General features: G+C 32.2%; 1 protein-coding gene across 1 annotated transcript in view; it reads right to left on the bottom strand.

Moving 5' to 3' along the window:
* LOC143235239 (DNA primase large subunit-like) overlaps positions 1–22,140 on the bottom strand; it is a 40,181-nt gene that overhangs the window by 1,906 nt on the left and 16,135 nt on the right. The window contains 8 exon segments of the mRNA XM_076473204.1: positions 7,588–7,614; positions 7,616–7,671; positions 10,047–10,173; positions 11,349–11,531; positions 13,409–13,558; positions 15,637–15,774; positions 20,474–20,569; positions 21,326–21,452. Coding sequence (XP_076329319.1) covers positions 7,588–7,614; positions 7,616–7,671; positions 10,047–10,173; positions 11,349–11,531; positions 13,409–13,558; positions 15,637–15,774; positions 20,474–20,569; positions 21,326–21,452 — 904 coding nt within the window.

The following is a 22,140-nucleotide window of genomic DNA, read 5'->3' as shown; positions in this document are numbered from 1 at the left end:
ATAAAAAAAAAAACACATCAGTCATAAATCAGCTTAACATGTTCTCATACACTAAAAATGTATTTAGGTACTTACCTCTTCTTACACAAAAGTTATCTTGAGCATTGCCTGCCCTTTAAGCATTGTTAAAATAATTTTTAGTAATCAAGGTACCAGTCTTTAATTATGTCAGTTTCATGCCATTTCTAAATGTATGACTACTCTCAACCAACATTGTTGCACCATGTATAATGGTGCAACTAGCTCCCTTTGCTATTCCCACTCAACTCTCATTTTGAAGAACTGGTAGATACTAGAATGAAAACTGGTTTTAGTGGGGAAGAAGCATGGGAAGTGTGTGTGTGTGTGTGTGTGTGTGAAAGGAGCAAAGTACCAATCAATCAAAAATACATTTCAATATAAAAAATATGAGTGACAGTCAACCATAAACATAGTTTTAATGATTTCTAACACATAGATATACACCACCAGGAAAGTGGTCAGTGGTGTTTCAGAAACATTTCATCTCAACGTTGAGGTTTATATGGTTACTTCAATTAATGTTGGTTTGAGACAAAAGATACCTGCCATAAGATGGAAATCTGTAAAGAATGTGTTAAAATTGGGAAAACTGAAAACATACATCAATGGATGTAAGACTTACACCAGGCAAACAGGTGTATAATATAATTGTCATGAGATGAAGACAGCAATATCTAGTAGATAATGAGCAACAAAAGATGCAACAAGACAGGAATGTGACAAATATGATGCAAAGATACACTGTTGAGATGGAAACCTTTGTGAACAAATCCAAAAAGCCAGACAGATGAGCTGATGAACCCAACCAGTGAGAAGTAACAGAACACTGGAAACCAAAGGGTTCCATGGAATAAGTAGTCAGGCAAAATGTATCGTGTAACATGTAAAGGAATGTACTGGTCACGGAAGTCTATCTGAATCTGAATGGAAGTACAGGTGTGAAATGGAGGAAAGAAAATGGGTATGAAAGCCAGAACAGAGTCACTTACATCACTGGTCATGATGGAGGAGGGCCAAGGTTGAAAGAGAGGATGACATAGAATTGTAAGCATGTGGGTAGCATGAATGGTATAAAAATCTGGAAAACAACTATACACAAGAGTAGCAGGAATTAGGTCATGAAGAAGGGCAATAAAATGATACATTGACACAAATGCTGAAACATAGGACAGGAAAGGGCATAAAAGACCACACTGACATCCCAATAAACAAGGCAAATGAACAGAAAAAAGAGAAAGGTAAGAGGAAAACAAAACCCATAAAAAATGGAAGGAGATAAACAAGCTGCCCAAGAGTTGGATATGGATGAAGTGGACAAAGTTGTGACAAACTACAAGAGTGAAGAATAGGGAAGGAAGTGTAAGAAGAACAGAAACTATGGACCAAAGTCAAGGTACACTAACATCAGTGGAAAAGGAAGAAGGTTTCATGGATTTAGAAGGAAAGATGCAAATCATGGAGTCAGGCCCTGAGCTGAGACAACGGACAACACAAAAATATGCATGAAGCTGGAGAATGGTGACACGTGAAATGAGTGACCACTTTATGAGGAAAATTTTGTTTGGAGATAACTGAATCACTATCAGATGGAAAGAGTAAGGAAAAAGTCAAGCAAAGACTACAGTGTAGGTTTAGAAAAGAGACCCAAGTTTTACCACAACTCTTCTGGGAGAACTTGATGCTAGAAGAAAAAAAAACAAAACTTCCCAGGTTAAAAGGAATGGCAGCTTGCAATTGGGGGAAGGTGCTTGAAAAAGGAGACCAAAGTGGCAACTCAATGATAGTCCTCTTCCTCAAAAACACAGTGTCACATTCCAAAGAAGAAAATATCAGTCAAACATAAAACATGTATTTCCTCTACAGATAGAGTTCATTCCATGTGCCTGGAAGTTGTGCCACATGTATTGTTGTCTGTCATGATAATATCATAGTCCACCACATGAAACCTCGAATGCATACTAAAACATGTTTAATTTGGGAATGAGAAAAATTCAAATGCATATTCATGAAAACAAATGAAACAAAAAATTATAAATTGTAAAATGGACCTAGTCGAAAGCAGCAATAAAACACATTAAAAACTTGGAAAAATTAAACACTTGTCTAAACTGTGTCTTTCCATGTAAGAAAGTAAGGATTGAGCAGGAATAGCACCATTACAAGTGGCACAATGCTATTGGTGGATAGCTGTCACATGATATGAACTTGTTCAGAAGTGGCACAAAACCAGTGGGATATAAAGACTAGTTTGTTGATTACTAAAAACGATTCTTTGAGTAATGTTTATAGGGAAGACAACTGAAATAGCTCCTGCATGAGAAAAAGTAAGTTTGTTTCGAAATAAAACTCTTGAAAAGCATTTACATCATAACAATGGTTTATAGTAACAATTTAAATCTTGGTTTAGAATTACAATAAAATAATTTGAATATAAACCAAATAAAAGCAACAGAATAATCCAGGTGAGAATAAAGCCAACCATCTGATTAAAAAGTAATAAGGTAAACACTTCCCTAAAGATAGCAGTAACATTTGAAGTTAAGAATAATGAAACTCCTGGTCAATATTATCAATGAAAGATTTAGACTTTTTGTCTAATATCACCAGCTATAAAAACAACAAAACTTCTGGTCAAAAATAGCAATGAAAAATATTCTTAACAACAGAGAAACTTCTAGCTAATAACAAGTTATGAAAACAACTAATACATTGTTAAAACAATGAAAAAATTCACAGTTAATAATAGCAATACCAAAAGAGAAACTTTTGGCTAACAGCAGCAGCTATGTAAACAACTAATACCTGGTAAAACAATGAAACTAAGTCAATAATAACAATGAAAGATATGGTTAATAACAGAAAAACTTTTAGCTACTAATAGCAGATATTAAAACAACTAACAGCTGATTAAAATGATGAAATTCTAGGTCAATAGCAGCAATTAAAGACAATGATAACAAGCAAAAACCACTCTTCCTAGTGATGGGAAAGGTTTAAGTTAATCTTCCAATTACATTATTTCATGGACATTAAAAAGATTGTGATGAACTTGTTTCATTCAAAAGCCAAAAGCTCTGAGCTACTTTTCTGCCCACTGTAAAATGTAATGGTTGAGCATTTCAGTCATACTAAGTCAGGGGTTCCCAACCTTTTGTCACTAGTGACCCCTTACCTAAAAGTTTGAAACCCATGTGACCCCATACTTAGGGCTTACTATCAGCAGCTTAATTTTTCTTTTATTTTCTGTGAAGGAGAGGGAAAGAAACATCTAAAAAAAATATTTAAAAATTCTGTAATTATTTATTAGCAATTAAATCACATTGGTCCAACCTGAATTCACAAAAAGAACATATATTTCTTAAAATAATATTAACATAGGTTTGAATAGCTATCCAACCCAGCTAATGAGATGCCTGATGTTGCATTTCAGCAGCAAGCTTTGAAATTCGTGGCAGAGCTTTTGTTAGAGCCAGTCTCATGTCATCTCCAACATCTAATCTGTTCCTATTCTTTGTTTTTATGTTGACAAGAGTGGAAAATCCTGCCTCACACAAGTAGGTAGAAGCAAATGGAACAAGGACACGTAAAGCTATCATGCTGACTTTGGAGTATGACTGATACATAGCGCACCAGAACTGAGTCACGGATTTCACCTTGAAGAGATCACGAGCTGAAGAGTAGTTCCTTAGATCCAGAAATTCATCTTGGATTTCATCTGGGATGCTGGATACATCCAGTTCAGTACAAAATGGGTTCCTTACCAGGACCTCCTGTTCCTGTGATAGCTCAGGGAAGTAACGCTCGACTTCCTTTTCTAGAGACTGAAGATATTTGGTAATCTCATCCTTGAGGAACTGATCCAGTTGGATCTGAGACTCATCCGTTACTCCACAAAGTTTTTCAAACATAGCGATGTTTCCAAGATTGGTTTTCCAACGCCAGTTCTGCAGTTTGGAAACAAAGGCCCGAAGACTATCTTGAAAAAGAAGAACATGTGTTTCTCTTCCTTGAAGCTTCAAATTGAGCTTGTTCAGCTGGTCAAAAATGTCGGCTAGGTACGCAACCATTTTATTCCATGCTTCATCTTTGAAGTGAGCTACAAGATCTTTCCTTTCTTGAGTCTCCAGGAATAGCTTTATTTCATATTTCATTTCAAAGACACGATTAATAACATTTCCTTTCGACAACCAACGTACTACTATATAGAAGAGAAGGACTTCGTGGTCAGTATTCATGTCTTTGCATAGTTCTTTGAATAGGCGAGTGTTGAGTGCTTGAGTCCTCACATAATTTACAATTTTGATTATAGATTCAAGCACTTCCTGCAGAGAGGCAGGGAGAGTCTTACTGGCGAGAGCATATCGGTGAATCATGCAGTGAATGCCCTTTGCTTGAGGTGCTAGCTTCTTCACTCTCGACTGGAATCCTGATTTTGATCCCAGCATAGCCGGTGCCCCATCCGTACAAACCCCACACACGTTTTCCCATTGAAGATCTTAGTCTTGAAAAAAAGTTGAAACTTTTTCCATGACATCATCAGCTTTTGTTGTGGTTTCAAGTGCACTGCAGAATAAGAATTCGTCTTTGATGTCACCTGAATTAATGTATCTCACGAAGACAAGCAACTGCGAACATGAACTTACATCTGTTGACTCGTCGAAGCTGAAAGGAGAACAAAGGGGAACCCTTGATTTCAGTCAAAACCTATTCCTTCACATCCATAGACATTTTAGAAATGCCTCTGTATAGTATTATTTGACAGGGATACTTGCTGCATCTTCTTTGCACTGGCTAAGATCTGCTTTCATCATGAATAAGATTTACTGCTTTCATCATGCAATCTTTGAAGCTTCCACTACGTTTGCTGAAACAACCCAATCGTTTGACACCATTCATGCCGCTTTTTCTTTTTGTTTAGCAATTTTGAATGCAATGATTCTCACTCAGGACAGCATGGCACAAAACACACTGTGGTTTCTCGATGCTGTCACACAGTGTTGAAGCCAATGTTGAGGTAGCATTCTGAATATCTGCTGCCATGGACACAACTCACCTCTACTGCTTACTTATCTTCTTGTTAAAATAAAATAAAATGTTGAATAATGAACGCTTTGGCAACTGTAGATCTTACACTGCCTACTTGTGGGGTGCAGATAGAGTAATGATTATTGGGAAGGAAGGGCGTGCCAGTCGCTGATTCGTCATCCACCAATCAGCAACGGACATGTGACTCACGCGTCGACAGTGAGCGCACACACACACTTAATCACAGCTAAACAGACACACAAGCATATGTACATACTCGCTACTCACTAGTACACACATACATACAGTTGCAGACACATACACATTCACACATACATACACCCATAAAATCACCTAATGACATTGAACTAACGTAGCACACGTTTTGCTTTGCAACGAAACAAAAAAATGTAAGAGCATGAAAATGTAATTGAAGAAATAAAATTAATGTTATCCCAAGCTACTTTTAACAAGGCTTCGCGACCCCAAGGGGTCGCGACCCACCAGTTAGGAACCCCTGTACTAGGTGAAATTCAACAATAACATATTTACATTTTTATTGTTCATGTCACATTTTAAAATGATAAATTTCTAACTTCTCAGTGTAAAATATCCTGCTTGAAAAATCAAATTTGACATCAACATTCATGCCTTGTTGTCTCTTCACTTGAAGAGTATTGAGCTTTGCCTGCATATACAGCTATTCAAATGAATACTTGGACAGGTACCACTGTTCATAATATGAGATAAGAAAAGAGAAATTCCTGAATAATAATACTACCTATGAAAACAAAAACTAATACCTGGTTAAAACAGCATATACCTTAGTGACTGAAAATTATAAGCACCTGATTAATAGCAAAATTGAAGTAACTAATTAGTATGAACTTGTGTTGACAAGAAACCCACTTGAAGTAAAAATGTATCTCAGGACATCTGGTATGGGTATTAACACTTTTACTAATAAAGCAGAGAATGTTCTGACCTAAGAAGTTCCTGAGATACATGACTAGCAGGAACTACCACAGCACACATCACAGAAGTTAACAGTAAACATGAACTTTACTTCTTTGGCACAAAAAAGAAAGAAATGTGAACTAATAAACATTAAAATGATTTATGGAAAGAAAAGGTCAATATTGAAATATTATGAATTACACTTCTGTTTTGCTTCAAGGAAATAATGTGTTACAGTTTTTCTATAATCTATACATTTTGAACAATTAAAAATGTTTTAAGGTTTCGTTATCCTCTATACAACTAAATAGTCTGCCTAAAACTGTGTGAAGCCTTATAAAATATACAGGCTAACAAACATATCTCTAAACCTAGTTTTGAAACTATTAAATAACAGGTGCTCAATAATAAAACTGAAGTTTTAAAGTTATGTTTATCAGATATACTGTACACTTTATAAAGTTTTATATTTACATGTTAAATGAAATTGATTTTTTTTTTTAAATATACATACCTCATGTAAGCAAACTAATTACATTCTTCTTCACAAGTTTTTTAAAATAAAATGACTAATAAACTTTGACTGTTGCTTTCTATAAAAGCAGGGTCACTGATGATGGCCACAGAAGTTGTCAAAACGTCATAAATAAAATCAAATAATTCACTCAAAATCTGTCTCTTTGAACTTATATTTAAACAGAAAATTGTTTCTTTTACTTAAGAAAAGATGGACTGACTGGAGGGACACAGCTGATTAAAGTACTGTACATTGGTCAGATAACATTGGTGACTAGTAAAGCTCAGACCTCAATAGCAGAAGGAATGGTATCTTCTACTTGACACTTTTTAACATCTGTGATCAGAAAAGAAAAAGAAATGAAGGAAGTAGTGAAAATAAGAGTATAAAGCCAGTTATGTAGAGGAAAAGTTCTAGTAGCCAGTTCTGTAACACAGTTTGATACAAGATCTTGAAATAGAAATTCAGTAAACAAAGGTATGAAAGAGTAGCAGTAAGTTGAACATCACAGTGAATACACAACAGCTGCAGCAACCAAATACGTTTTGGGTACATTAGAAGTATCCTTACAAATCAGTGCAAAGGCTCCAATGACAAAAGTGGTGTTTGGTAAAAAGAGATATTTGCTGAATAGCCAGTTGGTTTGGAGTGTAATGGATGGAGCAGCAACATAAGGGAAGAAGACATCAGAAGATTAGACAGTTCTGATATGTAGGTTTGACAATAAATAAAAGAAAAAAAACTGGTTAAACTTCATGGATTAGAAATAAGAACATCAAAATAAACAAAAAGTGATTGGTGGAATGGTTTATTCAAAGTAAGATTTGAAGAAGAAAGATTTCAAAGGCACTCTTCTGAAGATAAGAAAAAAAAGCACTATTGGATAGCCTTAGAGGGGGGTGGGGTGGTTTTATGATATGAAGAGAGAAAGATAGACAAGAGACTGATGAGGCAAGAACATGCTCTTGGGCAGTAACTGAATAATCATACCATATTTCCAGAAAAAATTAATTTATTATTTGATAACAATTTGCAACATATTCTTAAACAAGCAATCAACTTTCTACCTCTCGTATACCATGAGGGGTGACATGGAAGACTCTGTAGCCGTTGCTGCAGCAGCTTAGCATCAGAATGTCTGAAAGGACAACCTGTAAATTTACACAAAAATACACTTCTTTTAGAAAACAAACACAATATAAAGTATGTATATCATCAAGTAACACACTGCTAAAAATACTTAGTTTAATCCATGGAAACAAGACTGAAGATAATGTAGATATAGTTACTAAAACTACTAATCCCTATTTTAATATCCACCAAATGTAATTCTAAGTAGTAGCATGTAGCCAAAACAAGGGTTTTAAGTTTGAGTAAATAATGCCTGTTTCCTTGCTTTTTTTTTACAATACCCACTTAAAGGATTTTAAATTTCTAATTTTTATTTATCTTGTTTATTGGCTTTTTTATGCTCAACTATTGGCAAAGAATTACTTGATATGTGACCTCACTTTATGCATCATAAAGATCACAAACACAGCTTATTAGCTAGCTGAAGTGGCTCATGATGATTTATTGTAGGTATTACTATTTAATTACATTAATTCAAGATACATAATGTCAGGCTGCAGTTGGATATCGTCATAAACTTTGTTTGAGAATATATTGAGAATTTTTATTTTCTGTGTAAGTAAATTCACTATATTTGCAATGTGCAAATATATGCTTAGACTTAGACACAACCTCCACTAAACAAAATTTTATCATTAGAAAAGCAGTTTTTTTTTTCAAATATAACATGTCTAAAAACTGTTAAATAAGCCTTTATGTCTTTAAAAGTAACTATTCTACTAATGTGTTTAAGAAAAGTTAATAGCATGGGTGCTGAGTTTTGCATAACGTAGGAGTTGGTTTCTTAAAGATACAGATTGTATAGAGCACAAAGCATTGTGTATCCACATGATACAGTCACCTAACATTCATCTATAATTAGCTGTAATTCTTGTTTCACCCTGTATTTTTAAACCTATTGCTACAGGTTATGTCAAAGTGTTTATTCAAAATTTTATTGAACTACTATTTTATGAATTTATCTTAAGTATCAAACTGTAGATTATAATACAGATTTTAATGTTATACATTTAATTTCTTAATTAAAAAAATAAAGAAAAAATACACTTAAACATCAATTTTTTTTGTATCACATGGTTTCGTTGAATACAGCACTGGTCCAAATTTAGATATCTGTGACGTCAAAATACAATGTCTATAATTTTATGCAAAGTAGGAACTCAAATTACCAATATTTAAAAATTACAAGTTAAAATAAAAACATTTCATCAGTTTTATTTGCTGAGCTGTCACTATATTTAGTGAATCAAAAACAGTGGCCCAGCTCACCTCTTTTCCATTTTTGGAAACAGTCCCTTATATGAATTTAATTTTGTGTATAACATGTAAATAAAAATTAAAAGCTCAGAATGTCCACTTAGTTATTTTCTTAACTATTTTCATGTATTAGAATACCATTTCATTCTTGTTTAAAAATATTAAAGAGGTAAGTTGTGTCTTTACTCTGCATTAAAATTCATATTTTTTCTAGATTGAAATACAGCTTAGTTATTAAACTTAAAATGTTATAATGGAAATCTATGATGTCAATATAGTAATTTATGAATTTTTGGTACATACATGAAAGCTAAAAAAAAATTATTTCAGTTCACATACCTACGTGTGAAATTTCTTAAGGCTTAGCAAACGAGTGAAAATGTCATACCAAAAACAAAAAGAGAAATGTTTGTGTTAGTTCTTCATTTTCTATTCTATATTCAAAGAAAAATAAGTTTAAGAACTTGTTTGTAAAAAAGGATTCTGATTTCTAAAAACAAATATTATACATTATAAAAATTATTATAAAATAAGATACCAGTTAGTGGCTCTGAGCTTCCATGCATTGAATGAGCATGTGAAAAAATATTCATGATCCAGGATTAACACACACACACCTTAATACAGTGAAGCATTTGTATCATTTTGGACATTTCATTGTATTTCAAGTCCTTCAAGTATTGCAAATAATCAGAATCTCTCAAAAAGTACATGTGGCACATTTAAATGCAGTAATAAGAAACATGGTACACACTTTGTCAATGCATGAGAAGTTGTACAACAAAGACTGACCTAAGAGGAAATGTATGCCAACTATAAAATTAAAATATGTTACAGAAATAGATGTGTATTACTTCCATAAGCTGATGCTGTCACAACCACAAGAATGTTTATTTAAGTTTCATTATAGAAACGACACAAGATCATTATCTACAGACTGACACTACTATAGCAGAGAGAAAACTATAAGAAAAGTGTGCATTAATTTGGACACAGTTCTTAAATAGAGATGAATCAGACATAAATGCCACAAGCAATTATACTATTATTTGAAACACAAGAATAAGAGTTATTTTATGGCATCTACGAGCTTACCATAACAATCACCTGTTACAGTTGGATCAAATGAGCAACTTACCATGAGAATCACCAGGACCAGGTGGGTTTGATAAAATAATTTTCATGCAACTGTAAGGTGTGTAGTTGGCTCTCTTTCCTTCCTTCCCATAGTTGTGTCTTATATTATAAGAATACTGCTTGTCAAACTATGATTTTGTAGAAATTAAAAAACAACAAAAAATCAAGATATTAATGCAACACCTTAAATTCAAAGTTATTTCACAATATTTATTGCTGAATAATTAGCTTAATAATCAAGTATGTTTAAAATGTACACACAAAGCTCTGAATAAAAACTTGCCTTTATTTTTTTTTTGACTAAATGAGATCAGTAGTTAAAGAATATATATATATGTATGTAAAAATTACTATATATATATATATATATATATGTATACACACACACGCATGCAACAGTCATGGAGTACTTTATATTATTACACACCCAAAAAATACTGTACTGGTATAAAATATGGCTAATAGTCATGGAATTCACAATATTACCATTAATGTAATGCAATAGTGTAATTCAACAGCTTAACATAGTACTAAATGTTACAAAAGAACATACTTTTTGTTAACTTTTCAAATGGTTTGTTTTGTTTTGAATTTTGTGCAAAGATACATGAGGGCTACCTGCACTAGCCATCTCTAATTTAGCAGTGCAAGACTAAAGGGAAGGAAGTTAGTCATCACCACCCACCACTAACTCTTGGGCTACTCTTTTACCAATGAATGGTGGAATTGACCGTTACATTATAACATCTTCACAGCTGAAAGGGCGAGCATGTTTGGTATGATGGGGATTCAAACCCGCAACCCTCGGATTATGAATCAAATGCCTTAACCACCTGGTCATGTTGGGCCTTCTTTCCAAATGAAGCAGAAATGTATTAAACAATGTGTGATATAGACTTGCATACTAGTCACAAAAATGTTGCACAAGATTTTTTGTTAATATAAAGTATACATATAATATACTCAGAGGAACATATAAAGACAATCTAAATATAACATTAAAATGTAATTTTTAGCAATCGTTTGTTTATTATGATGCACTGATATTTAACAAAAAGTTAATAAAATTCAAAACCTTCATAAATATTACAATTATAGCTCTACAGTTTTGTGTATTTAACAAAATTTAGTCATTATGAAAATCTGATTTTCTATGTCAATTAAATAAAATTACTATAATCTACATCTGAATGAAAGTTAGTGGTCTGCAAGATAAGATGTGACATATTTGAATAAATGTTGATGGTAGATATGCAGTGAATGTGATATTTGTGGCAGCCTTAATTCATGTACTTTGACTAACCTTATCAGTATCCATAATCTTGATAAATTCTTCCCTCCAGAATCTTAATGCATCCTCAAGGCTTAATCCAATACCCTTGAGGAACAGACCATACTGCATTCTCCCACCATGTTTAAGATGGTGGTTTTGTCTCAGTGTCTCATGAAGTGTCCGCATGCAGAGGGGAAAGGATGATTTTGCCAACTAAAAAATAAACACACAATAAGTTTTTTTTATCTAAATGAAAAAGTTGTGTGCTATTAAGTTACAGTTATACATCATACATTTTGTAACGACATGATCACTTTTGTCACAACTAAATTCTAGTGACTGTACTAAGAAACCTAAAGACAAAGGAACATTTAAGCCTGAAGCGTGTTATCTAGTTTATAGAAGGTAAATTTACAAAGCATATACTATTTATATATTTGATAATTTTCAACGTTAAGATTTAAAAACATTGGCCTTTGTTAATCTGAAGAATGTAACAAAATTCTGCACCAAATTTTATCTTTTAGCAAATGAGTTTTATCATAAGAGCTGATGATTAAAACAAAATTCACTTGTATTAAATTTTGGCTCTAATCTGGAATTATCTAAGTATTTCACAAATGAAATAAAACTGGTTCAATCATATTTTGACAAACTAACCTGTCTATACATCACATCAACATTCAAATACTGAAACAGATAGTTGCCCTCATGAAATGGGTGATATCACACCATTTGAGCAACAAAAGTTAAAACAGTTTGGCCACTACTAATTTTAGCAATATTTCCTTTCTTGTTAATCTTGGGTTCTTTTAACATCTACAAACTAATATAATAAGAATAACTGATGAAACATTAACAGTAGTTTAATAATATATTCAATGTTTTTATAGTATTAAAAATAGAAAATTATTTTTCAGGAACAACACTGACTTTTATCTACCCCCAGAAACGATATCAATGGCTTTGGTTTAGTATGCAGAAACAAACAGCTGTATAAACATTTCTGAAGACAGAAAAATGTACGACTAAATTAAATACAAGTAAGCTTTAGAAATTCTCTAAAATTTATTTAAAATTTAAAAATAAATAATTACTATTAATGTGTTTTAACATTTTATTTTCCTATTTCCTCTGAAATAGGTTCTGATAATGAAAGTTATTACTTTGTAATTGAAGTTTACGAGTTGAGTACATGATAATTTGATAGCTGAAAGTAATAATTCAGGGAATTAAGTACTTCAACTCTATGAGCACAAGGTAGGTCTAGTGGACCAGCCTCCTACTGGAGAATTAATGTTTACTATAGGTTCTCTATTTCCAAATCTATTTAATGTACCTTCACAAAATTTGGTAAAATTTGATATGTCTCTGAATTCACTTGAGTTGGTCTAACTCACACTAGTGTAATTGCAAAGTTATTTTTCAAGTTAAGAAGTAAAACATCTTTTTAATCTTAGTTTTCCAATTTCATTTGTATGATCTTTAAAATATTCTAATACCAAAGATTGTTTTTTTTTCCCCAGTAAAACTGTTTTATCTGTTCTCTATCCTAACACCATACATAAAGAGTTGCAAGATGTTTCCTTAGCAGGTGTACAGAATTTATCAATACCTCAGAAAATAAGGAAGGTGGGAGCATCTTATTCAAAGTTCTGACCTGCTTATACCTATAGTTGGTGTATCTAATTAGTGGACAGTCTGAAACACATAAGGTAAGAAAGAAAATCTAAAATGGATAATTCAGAGCTGAGAGGAATCATGTAATATAAATAATTGAAAATAGCAAATTTATTTAAATAGTTTTTCCTTAAATTAAGAAATCAAAATCTATGTAATATTAAAACTTGAATTATAACCTACATTTTATGCCAAATGTATCAACATGCATTGATAATAAAGTTTAATTAAATTTTGAACGTACCTCTGTAAAAGTCATGACATTCATCCTTTGACCCCCACTGGTGCACAAGGTCAATAAAGGAGTGACATTATATTTCAGTACTGTCAATCTCTTTGACAGCAAGTATTTATATTTCAGCATTTTCACTGTTATTGTTCAATGAAACTTTTAAACCAGTTTTACTTACAGCATCAACCATCTGAGGAGTAACTTGACCCGATACTCCCTCTCTCTTACTGTTGGAATAATCATCACCAAGATATCGTTGATTCAAACAATTCAGCATGGTTAGTAATCTTCCATCTTCTTCCAACTGAGGCAGAGATCGGGATGTAACCTTAAATCACATAACAAATGTAATATTTACCAAGTTTAAAACATCCACTTTTAAACATCTATTCTCAATCAAGGAATCTACTGAGAAATTAGAAAAAAAGTGACCCAGAAAATGAAAAAGTTTATTTTATAATTCAGTTTACTCTTCATCAATAACAAATTTTCTTCACTAGCAGAACCTGAGAAAAGTAAAATAAAATAAACTGAAATAAAAAAAATGGTATAATGCATAAACTTTGCTCTCATATTAACTGTTAAGCCAATCATTTTGTACAATTAAGGTAAGAAACCTTGGGAAAATATTTATCGAGAAATTTGTACTTCCAAACCCCAATGTATTTGAATTTGTTAAAAATTTACAATGTTAAATTTCAAACAATAAATGGGAAAATCCTTGGAGTTAACCTACATTTAATACAAAAAACTACAATTCAGAATTTTCTTGTATTATTTGCAACTTATGCAGCCACCTCTTTACATAGATAAGAAAATTTGATTATTTCCAACAATGGTCCACAACAAATAATATAAAACTGTAGGAAATTATTCCATATTAAAAAAAAATACAGATCTGTCATAAATAATGATAATAAAAAAGCTAAAACAAAACAAGACTGCCTTCAGCAATGATGCCAAGAAGCTAAGGGAATATAATATTATAAGAAATATAAATGAATAGATTGACAACTGTAAGGGTATTTTATATAAATATACTATAAATTAGGTATCAACAGTTCTTTTATTTGACTCATCTGGATTCCTCAAAAACCAGAAAACTAACTAATATCTCTGCATATTAACTCTTTCTTTGCACCTCTCTAAGTTCCTGCCTCTATTAATTCTCTTAAAATCCTCAAGTTCAAAGCTGACCCTTACCTATTTTCAAGAGAGAATAATCTATCCTCATATGATGATACATGCTCCCCCAGAATCATTCTAGAAAACAATATTTGAACCTTCTCCAAATCAATAACATAAGATTGATATTCAAAATGAGGCCTAAATATTGAATCTAAGGTCTCTTTAGACATTTAGTCAATACTATGTATGCGAGTCAATATTCTGTTACATTTTGCATGCCTCCTGCCTTGTATTAATCTAATGTGTTTGGGAACATTATGCCTTTCTAGCCTTTTTATTTTTTTTAACTAGCAAGTCTCAAATTAACATCTGTACTCTTACAGAACATTTCTTCTAAACAACCCACCATCTCTCCTGATGAATATGTACCACACACCACTCATAGCTTTTAAAAAGCAGTATTTACTTGATGATGTAGTTGGACAAAAATTTTATCACTTTTGTGGACATAAAATCATTTCAAGCATCTTGTTTACAATTCTGATAGTGTTTCCAACTTTAACACAACTGGTTTATAGTGTACTTGTGCTCCATTCAACGAATAGTCTCTTATTATCCTTCCGGATGACAGGTTATCTTAGGTTTGGTGTCACTGTTAACATTTTAAACATTCTGATTTTCAAAGTATTAATATTTCACTTTTTATATTGGGAGTATGTGAGCTTGCTTTAGAAAATGCTATAAAGGATCAGGACTTTAACCAGTGTAGCTGCAAGCTACAAGAAAATGGCCAGTGAGAAAGTAAGTTGCATAAACAAATTATATAGGTCAAGAAAAAACCTTTTCTACATTAATGATTCTAATATATAACTGTTAATACTAGCTCCTGATCAAAGCAAACTTCTCAGAAAGGTTGGAACTGAAAATCAACCCAGTAACAAATAGACCTAAATATATAGACCGTTCTTACTTTCTTATAATGATTACAGTGCATTGCTTTATCAGTTAAGTACCATCATTGTAAATGTCACCTTTGGCTATCATCCAAATATTATCTCATGAGGTGTGGCCAACTTGGGAGTTTTAGATCAGTCCTAAATTAACATATTAAGCTAATAAAGAAAAATAATATTTTTATAAAATTATAATAATAAATATAAATAATTAAACACCTTAATCAATGATGCTCAAAAATATTATTATAAAGAGGGAACAAAATATAATTTAGTGACTAAGTTCTAGTTTAAATAACCTTGTATGGTATAAGCTTATACTTACAGCTAAGGCATGGGAGAGATGATTACGAAACACAGTTAAAACAACTGATACAAGATCCATTCGAGGAATGTAGACATAGCCTTTGTTTAAATACACCTTACGACTTCGTACCAAGTCCAGAGCTTCCAAGAATGGAACCTGTGAAGAAATGTTATCAGATTAAACAATTCACCAAAATGTATTTTATAACCACACAAAATATCATATTTAGCCTTTTGACCTCCTTTTCTACCTCATTATCTGTACTATACATACTAAAATATGTGCAAAAAAGGAAAAAATATAATCACAAATTTAAAATGTGATTCTTTAGCTGTATAAACCAAGAAAACAATGTTTATTCTAAATTAAACAATGGGAATTTATATGAATTTTTAATGATATTTTCTAAACTATTTATTAAACAAATTGTTTATGGGATTATTACATTATTAGTTAACACAAGGTATTTAATAACAGTTGAGCATTACAAAGAATGTAAATAAAACCATGAATACTGCAGTTAAATATATTTACTAATTTTAGAGTTTCCCAACTATGTTACACATAAAATGAATTATTTAGCCTAGCATATCCCAAACTTTCTTGGTTCATGGCACCTTTAGTGTCTCAGCAACTTCTTTACAGTATCCCTAGGCAAAAACACTAATAGTTACATTTATTAAGTAGTTAGGTCCAAACAACTTAAGTATTTGTGTCCTAACAACTTAGTAGCTGTCTAAAAGAATAATACACATAAATTGAAAGTAAAAACAATTTTTTCTTTCATTTTAAAATAACCACAATTACTAATGGGATATGTGCTCCTGTTGGACCCTGCATAGCTTCTGAAACTTTGGAATCAGATTGGACCCTGCCACCCTCATTTCCTGTTCCAAATTGATTCATGTGGTACTTGCTTTTTATCACAGCAATCTCCAAAAACTCAGCTTCACAGAGATGCAACATCACAAATGGAATTAGGATTCACTGAGCTTTAGCACTTAGCAGCAGATATTCATCTTTTACTGATGTCCAAAACTCAGTTAGTTCCATATTGCTAAATTTTATTTTTAATGTCTTGTCACAAGACAGCCCAAAAGAATTTTCTTCTTCTGCAGAGGTAACTTCAGATGGGGCCTTAGCCTTGAATGGGTCTTGGATCCATGCAAATTTCTCCATATCTTCTGGAAAGTAATTTTCAAACCAGTCATTCCTCAAAAACAGATTTTACTTCATGGGTCAAACTGCTGCAACAGGTGGAAACAGTCTTTGCCACCATTTTCTCTATAGTAGTAACTTTTTTCTGAAAGCTGAAACATCTGCGAGTTTCAGAATGTGCATATTGCTTCCCTGCAGAGACATAGATTCAACGCATTCAGTTTTTTGAAGAGATCGCACAGGTATGCTAATTTTAACAAAAAATCAGTATACAAGAAGTTCTTAGCACATTTGTGTTCTTCTTCGACATAAGAGTAGAGTTCCTGTCGTAATTCTAACACATGGGACAGTGCATTCCCACGGGAGAGCCATTGCAAGCTATAATGGTACAACAAAGATATATGCTCAGATCCCATACCCTGACAGCTTTTTAAAAAAACCTCGTCTTCTGTGGCTGAGTTTTTATAAGATTCACCACCTTCAATATGCTTTCCAGCACTAAGTTCAGTGGAGGACTGAGGTGCTTTGATACAAGGGCTTCTCTGTGGATTATACAGTGGATGCACAGTGCATCAAGAGCTTTACTTCATGTGAGTGCCTGCTATCCTCCATAACAGCTGGAAAGAATGACCACCATTGGTACAGACACCAATGCACTTAGTCCAGTGTAAGTTGTTTTCACACATAAAAGTGTCAAGAATCTCAAGTCTTGAGCCTTTATACTTGCAGTAATACTTTTACAAAAGAGAAGATCTTCCACAATTTTTTCAACATCCACAAACCAGGTGTAGCAAATCAAATGAACATTCTTGTCATTATCCGTCACCTCATCTAGCTGTAACCTGAATTCCTTCCCTTTCATTTTTTCAATTAGCTGATCGTTGAGGTCATCAGCCATGTGTTGGATTCTATGACTGATAGTATTGGTGGATAAAGGCACCTTTGAAAGCAGTCTTCCCGCAGAGTCACCAACCATAACGTTCACTATATCCACTGCAGCCAGTAAAATCAGTTCTTCTGCAAAGGTACGAGGCTTTATACATTTTGTGACTCTCTGTGCCACCTTGTAGGATGCTAGCAAAGCATTGCTTGGTATTGATTCTTATTTCAAAAATATACTTTGTTTTTTGTTCTTTCAGTTCTTTCAACTTTCTGGTAAAATAATCACAGGAATTACTAGCCATGTTAGGATGACTGGTCTATAAGTGGCATTTTAGTTTACTTGGAACCATGCACTCTGGAGCCAAAACTTTTACACATAATACACACTGCAGGCACTCTTCATGATTGACATCTACCAGAGTACAACCAAAATCTAGATAACTATTGCCATATTTCCAATATTTCTGTTTCTTCACAACTTTGCCACTGGTCTGTGGTTCACCGTTCACTATCCTTTTCTTCACTTCAACATTTCTTATTAATGTTCAAAAATCTTTCCAGTTTTATGCATAAGGACTAAAAATCAACAAAATAATTAACTGAATTTTGCTAGACCTTGCAGACACTTGATCACAACACCCTTCAGTTATTTTGATTACTGACAAACTCAAAGAGTCAACAGATATTTATATATAAAATCAAAGAAACGATAAAGTTCAAGAAGTTACTGGCGTAGCTCAACGTATAAGTAAACAAAAACATATCTCAAACATTTGAGAACGTCATCAAAAAGGAATGTAGTGTGATCTAATGTTAAAACTGTGAAATACCTTGAGCTAGTAGTTTGCACAGGGTCCAAGAGATGTCAATATTGCTGTGTTTCCCTCAAAAATTTGAAGTATCCTGCAGCCCTCGTGTGTTTGCCACATTGCACAGTTTGGGAAACACTGACTTAACCAAATTTTTGGGTTAGTCTATTATACTGTGTTTTGTAATGGTAAAAATTACTGAATATGATGTAATTTGAAGGCACCATCAACAGAAAATGATAAGAACAAGCAGGTAACCTGAGAGTTACATAACAATTAAGACAGTTTTTTTTTATCTACTTATTTACAGCTTGCACATTTTGATATTTAAATATTAGATTCTTTTTCTTTTTTGCTGGGAGATTTAAAATCTATAATAAAAAATGTTTTAGTTAGATCCAAGTCTCAGAAAGTTATACTGAACAAAGTTACACCAGGTACTCTAAATAGTCAACTTTTTTCATTAAATCAAAAAAATATAAAGCAAATTAATTCTTGTTTGTTTTAAGAAGTGATAATAAGATAAACAGAATTTAAATGGAGTTCTCACAGTCTGTACCATGTGTGTTCCAGGCATTATAATTTTTAAAAACAACAAATACAAGAAGTACCTCAATGACAAGAAACCCACTTAAAGTAAATATATACACAGTAGAGACAGCTGATATGTGTATTACAAACTTGTATTTAAAACAAAACAAATAATGTCTCAACATCCTAAGGTCATCGTCAGGTTAAGAATATTTGAAAAGTGACTGTTATTGATTAAGGTTTCACATAGTGTAGATTTTAGTCTGATACTTTGATAAACACAACACTTGCGTTATTTATAATATACAATGCAACAACTTCCATGATTTCTATATCAGAGAAACAAGCCATAAATGGAAACCAGATTCAACAAAGACAAAAAACACCATCCCATGACTCTGAACATTGTATCTCACACAAACACAATGTAACCACAGAAAACACTAAAATATTAAGCAAAGAAAGCAAAATAAAGAAATGAAAAATTAAAGAGTTCTTCTAATACAAGAACTTAAACCTATATTGAACCATACCAACACCATGAAACATTGCTATACCTGTATTAACTTTTCATTAAATGTTAACTTCAATATATAAGATTAAATTGATTCACTTTTATACCAACTGTTACTGTCATCTCTGTGCATGATCAGCAATGTCAAGTTTCCAAAAAAATCTAAAAACAGCATATCAATCCAAAATTTAATTACAAGAAATTACTGATGATTCCAAGACTGCATTATTATATTATACATAACATTATGTAACAAAATTTTTACTTTTTCTTGTTCCTGGGCAGAAAGTGTTATTTCCCAATTGCTTATGCCTAAAGTAAATGAAAAGACCTATTTTTCTCTTCAAAAGTTGCTTTTGTGGCCTGGGAGCGTGTAACAAAACCATGATGGAAGACTATATTTGAGGGCTATTACGTAAAAGTGATTTACATTATAGTTGCAAATCTTGAAAAACAACTCACTTTTAAACATTTTTGAATAACTTTAGTATTAAATACATGTAAATCTTGATTCATATGTCGTTTTATTCAGAACTTATGTAAATGAAAATGTGCACATTTGCCTGTATTTACATGGAAAATAGGTCAATTTCTAAATTTCTTTATTCAGGTCCCAAAAACAAAGTTTGAAGGGAATAATGGCCATTTTCTGTGCTTTTACAACATAAGCAATTAAAAAATAACACATACTATCCAGGAACAAAATTTGTGTTACATAGTGTTATTAAAATAGTTAGGCCCATTAATACCTACTTGTACTACAAGATACCAGAAAAATAAATCTAATATCTTTATGTAAATTAGAACTAACTCCGTCATGAGATAATGACCCATTCACATTACTTTTCCTCTCACAATGCTGTTTCAACATTTCTTTATCTTACATCATTGAGAACTGACAGAACCATGCAACTTAATACCTTACTTCTGTTATTAATATACTATAATCTAGCATCCTTACCTTGTAATATTTTATGTCTTTCACCTTGTGATCAGAGAGACCAAAGCTAGAATCTCTAAGTTCACTTACAATCTTATTCTTTTCTTCATCTGAAATCTGAAAAAATATATAAAAAGTAGGTAAAAACCATTAACCTGGCAACTGATAAGAGAGTCCATTCATGTTATTAAGCTATTTATCCACCAATTTGCTCATAGCTACACGACATTTCTTGTTATAGTGTTTCTATTAACGAGTTGCACGTACATAGTTTTTTAAACACAAAAACACTATTAATATTGTGGTTCATACCTCTAAAATCTGTGTATTTCAGACAAACAATTAGTAATTTCATCAATTATTTTTCAGTTTTTTTATACACTAAGTGTTTTGACAAGCAAAAACATAAAACCGTTCAATATAATACGTGTGGATTCCATGGGTGATGAAAAGTTTGAGGATTAATATAACTGAGCAGAACACGGAATAATCCAACAACAGCTGTAAATCTGCATCATTAACATTTAATTACATAATACATTGGGATAAAATAATACTGATAGTGAAAACTAATCTGAACATTTTGCAAAACTGCTACGTTTACTGTTGTTTACAAATAGAAAACAAAGAACCAAATTAAAAAATAATCATCAGTAGCAATTACTTTTTATTGTTTCTTTTATTTTCCTTCAAATTCTTATACTGTATTGAGAAAACAAACAGTTACTGTTTATCAGAACATTTTCTATAACAGAAACCAAATGTAATGTGGTAAATGTTTTTATTTAATGTCTGTGACTGTTCAATTTATACAAGACTAAAAACATACATATTTGATAAATAATCAACTGACTGAAACATATTTAGACTTACAGGAGCATAATCTAGATCGTTAAGTTTGAAAAAGTGTTCCATACTATTGTGGTTTTCAGTTTCTGTAACAAACCGGAACCGAAATAAGTCTAACTCTTGATTGATAAACCACCGACGCAGCTCCTCACTGTAATACAAATACACTTTAACCTTTCATTTATTTATCAATGTTAGTATAGCAATACACATGGCATCATCACTGTATCTTACATAAAGCACTTTGGGTAAATTCTAACTTCAAAACAAAAAATACCATGAACAAAATTATAAAATCCATTACAAACTTTAAAAACAAAAGAATTTTAGCATCAGACATATTTGAAAGACTTTCAGAGGTACACATCCTTATCAACATTCAATAATTACTTACATCTATTGGAAATAAGAGAAAAACTTTTACAGTGAAAACAAAATCTGCAAACAAACACCTTTAGAATGAGCTCCTCAAACTTAGATACAAGTACATATATATAAATAGTTACAAATACTAGCTAATTTTCAATTGTGTACAAAATATCTATACTGTATTCATACAATATATATTCTGAAACAATACACACTTTAGTAACACAACCATTAAACTTGTGAAATATGTTAAAAGATTACACTCACTGCAATTAATATTGTGCATCTAGTTACACATATACTGTGAAAGTTTAGGCTCAAAAACAGTTCATATGGTATCCATTTACCCTTTGCTATTTGTATGAAAAGGGTTCCTAGGAATTTCTATGAATTCTTAAATCACAAATACCATGAGCAACAGAGATAGCAATGGCAGCAGTAGAGGACTCAGAGGTTACACAGAGATACAT

The sequence above is a fragment of the Tachypleus tridentatus genome, chromosome 12, assembly GCF_004210375.1.
Source record: "Tachypleus tridentatus isolate NWPU-2018 chromosome 12, ASM421037v1, whole genome shotgun sequence".
Lineage (NCBI taxonomy): Eukaryota > Metazoa > Arthropoda > Merostomata > Xiphosura > Limulidae > Tachypleus > Tachypleus tridentatus.
Note: the sequence above shows the minus strand (reverse complement) of the source record. Positions and strands in the feature narration are given on the sequence as shown.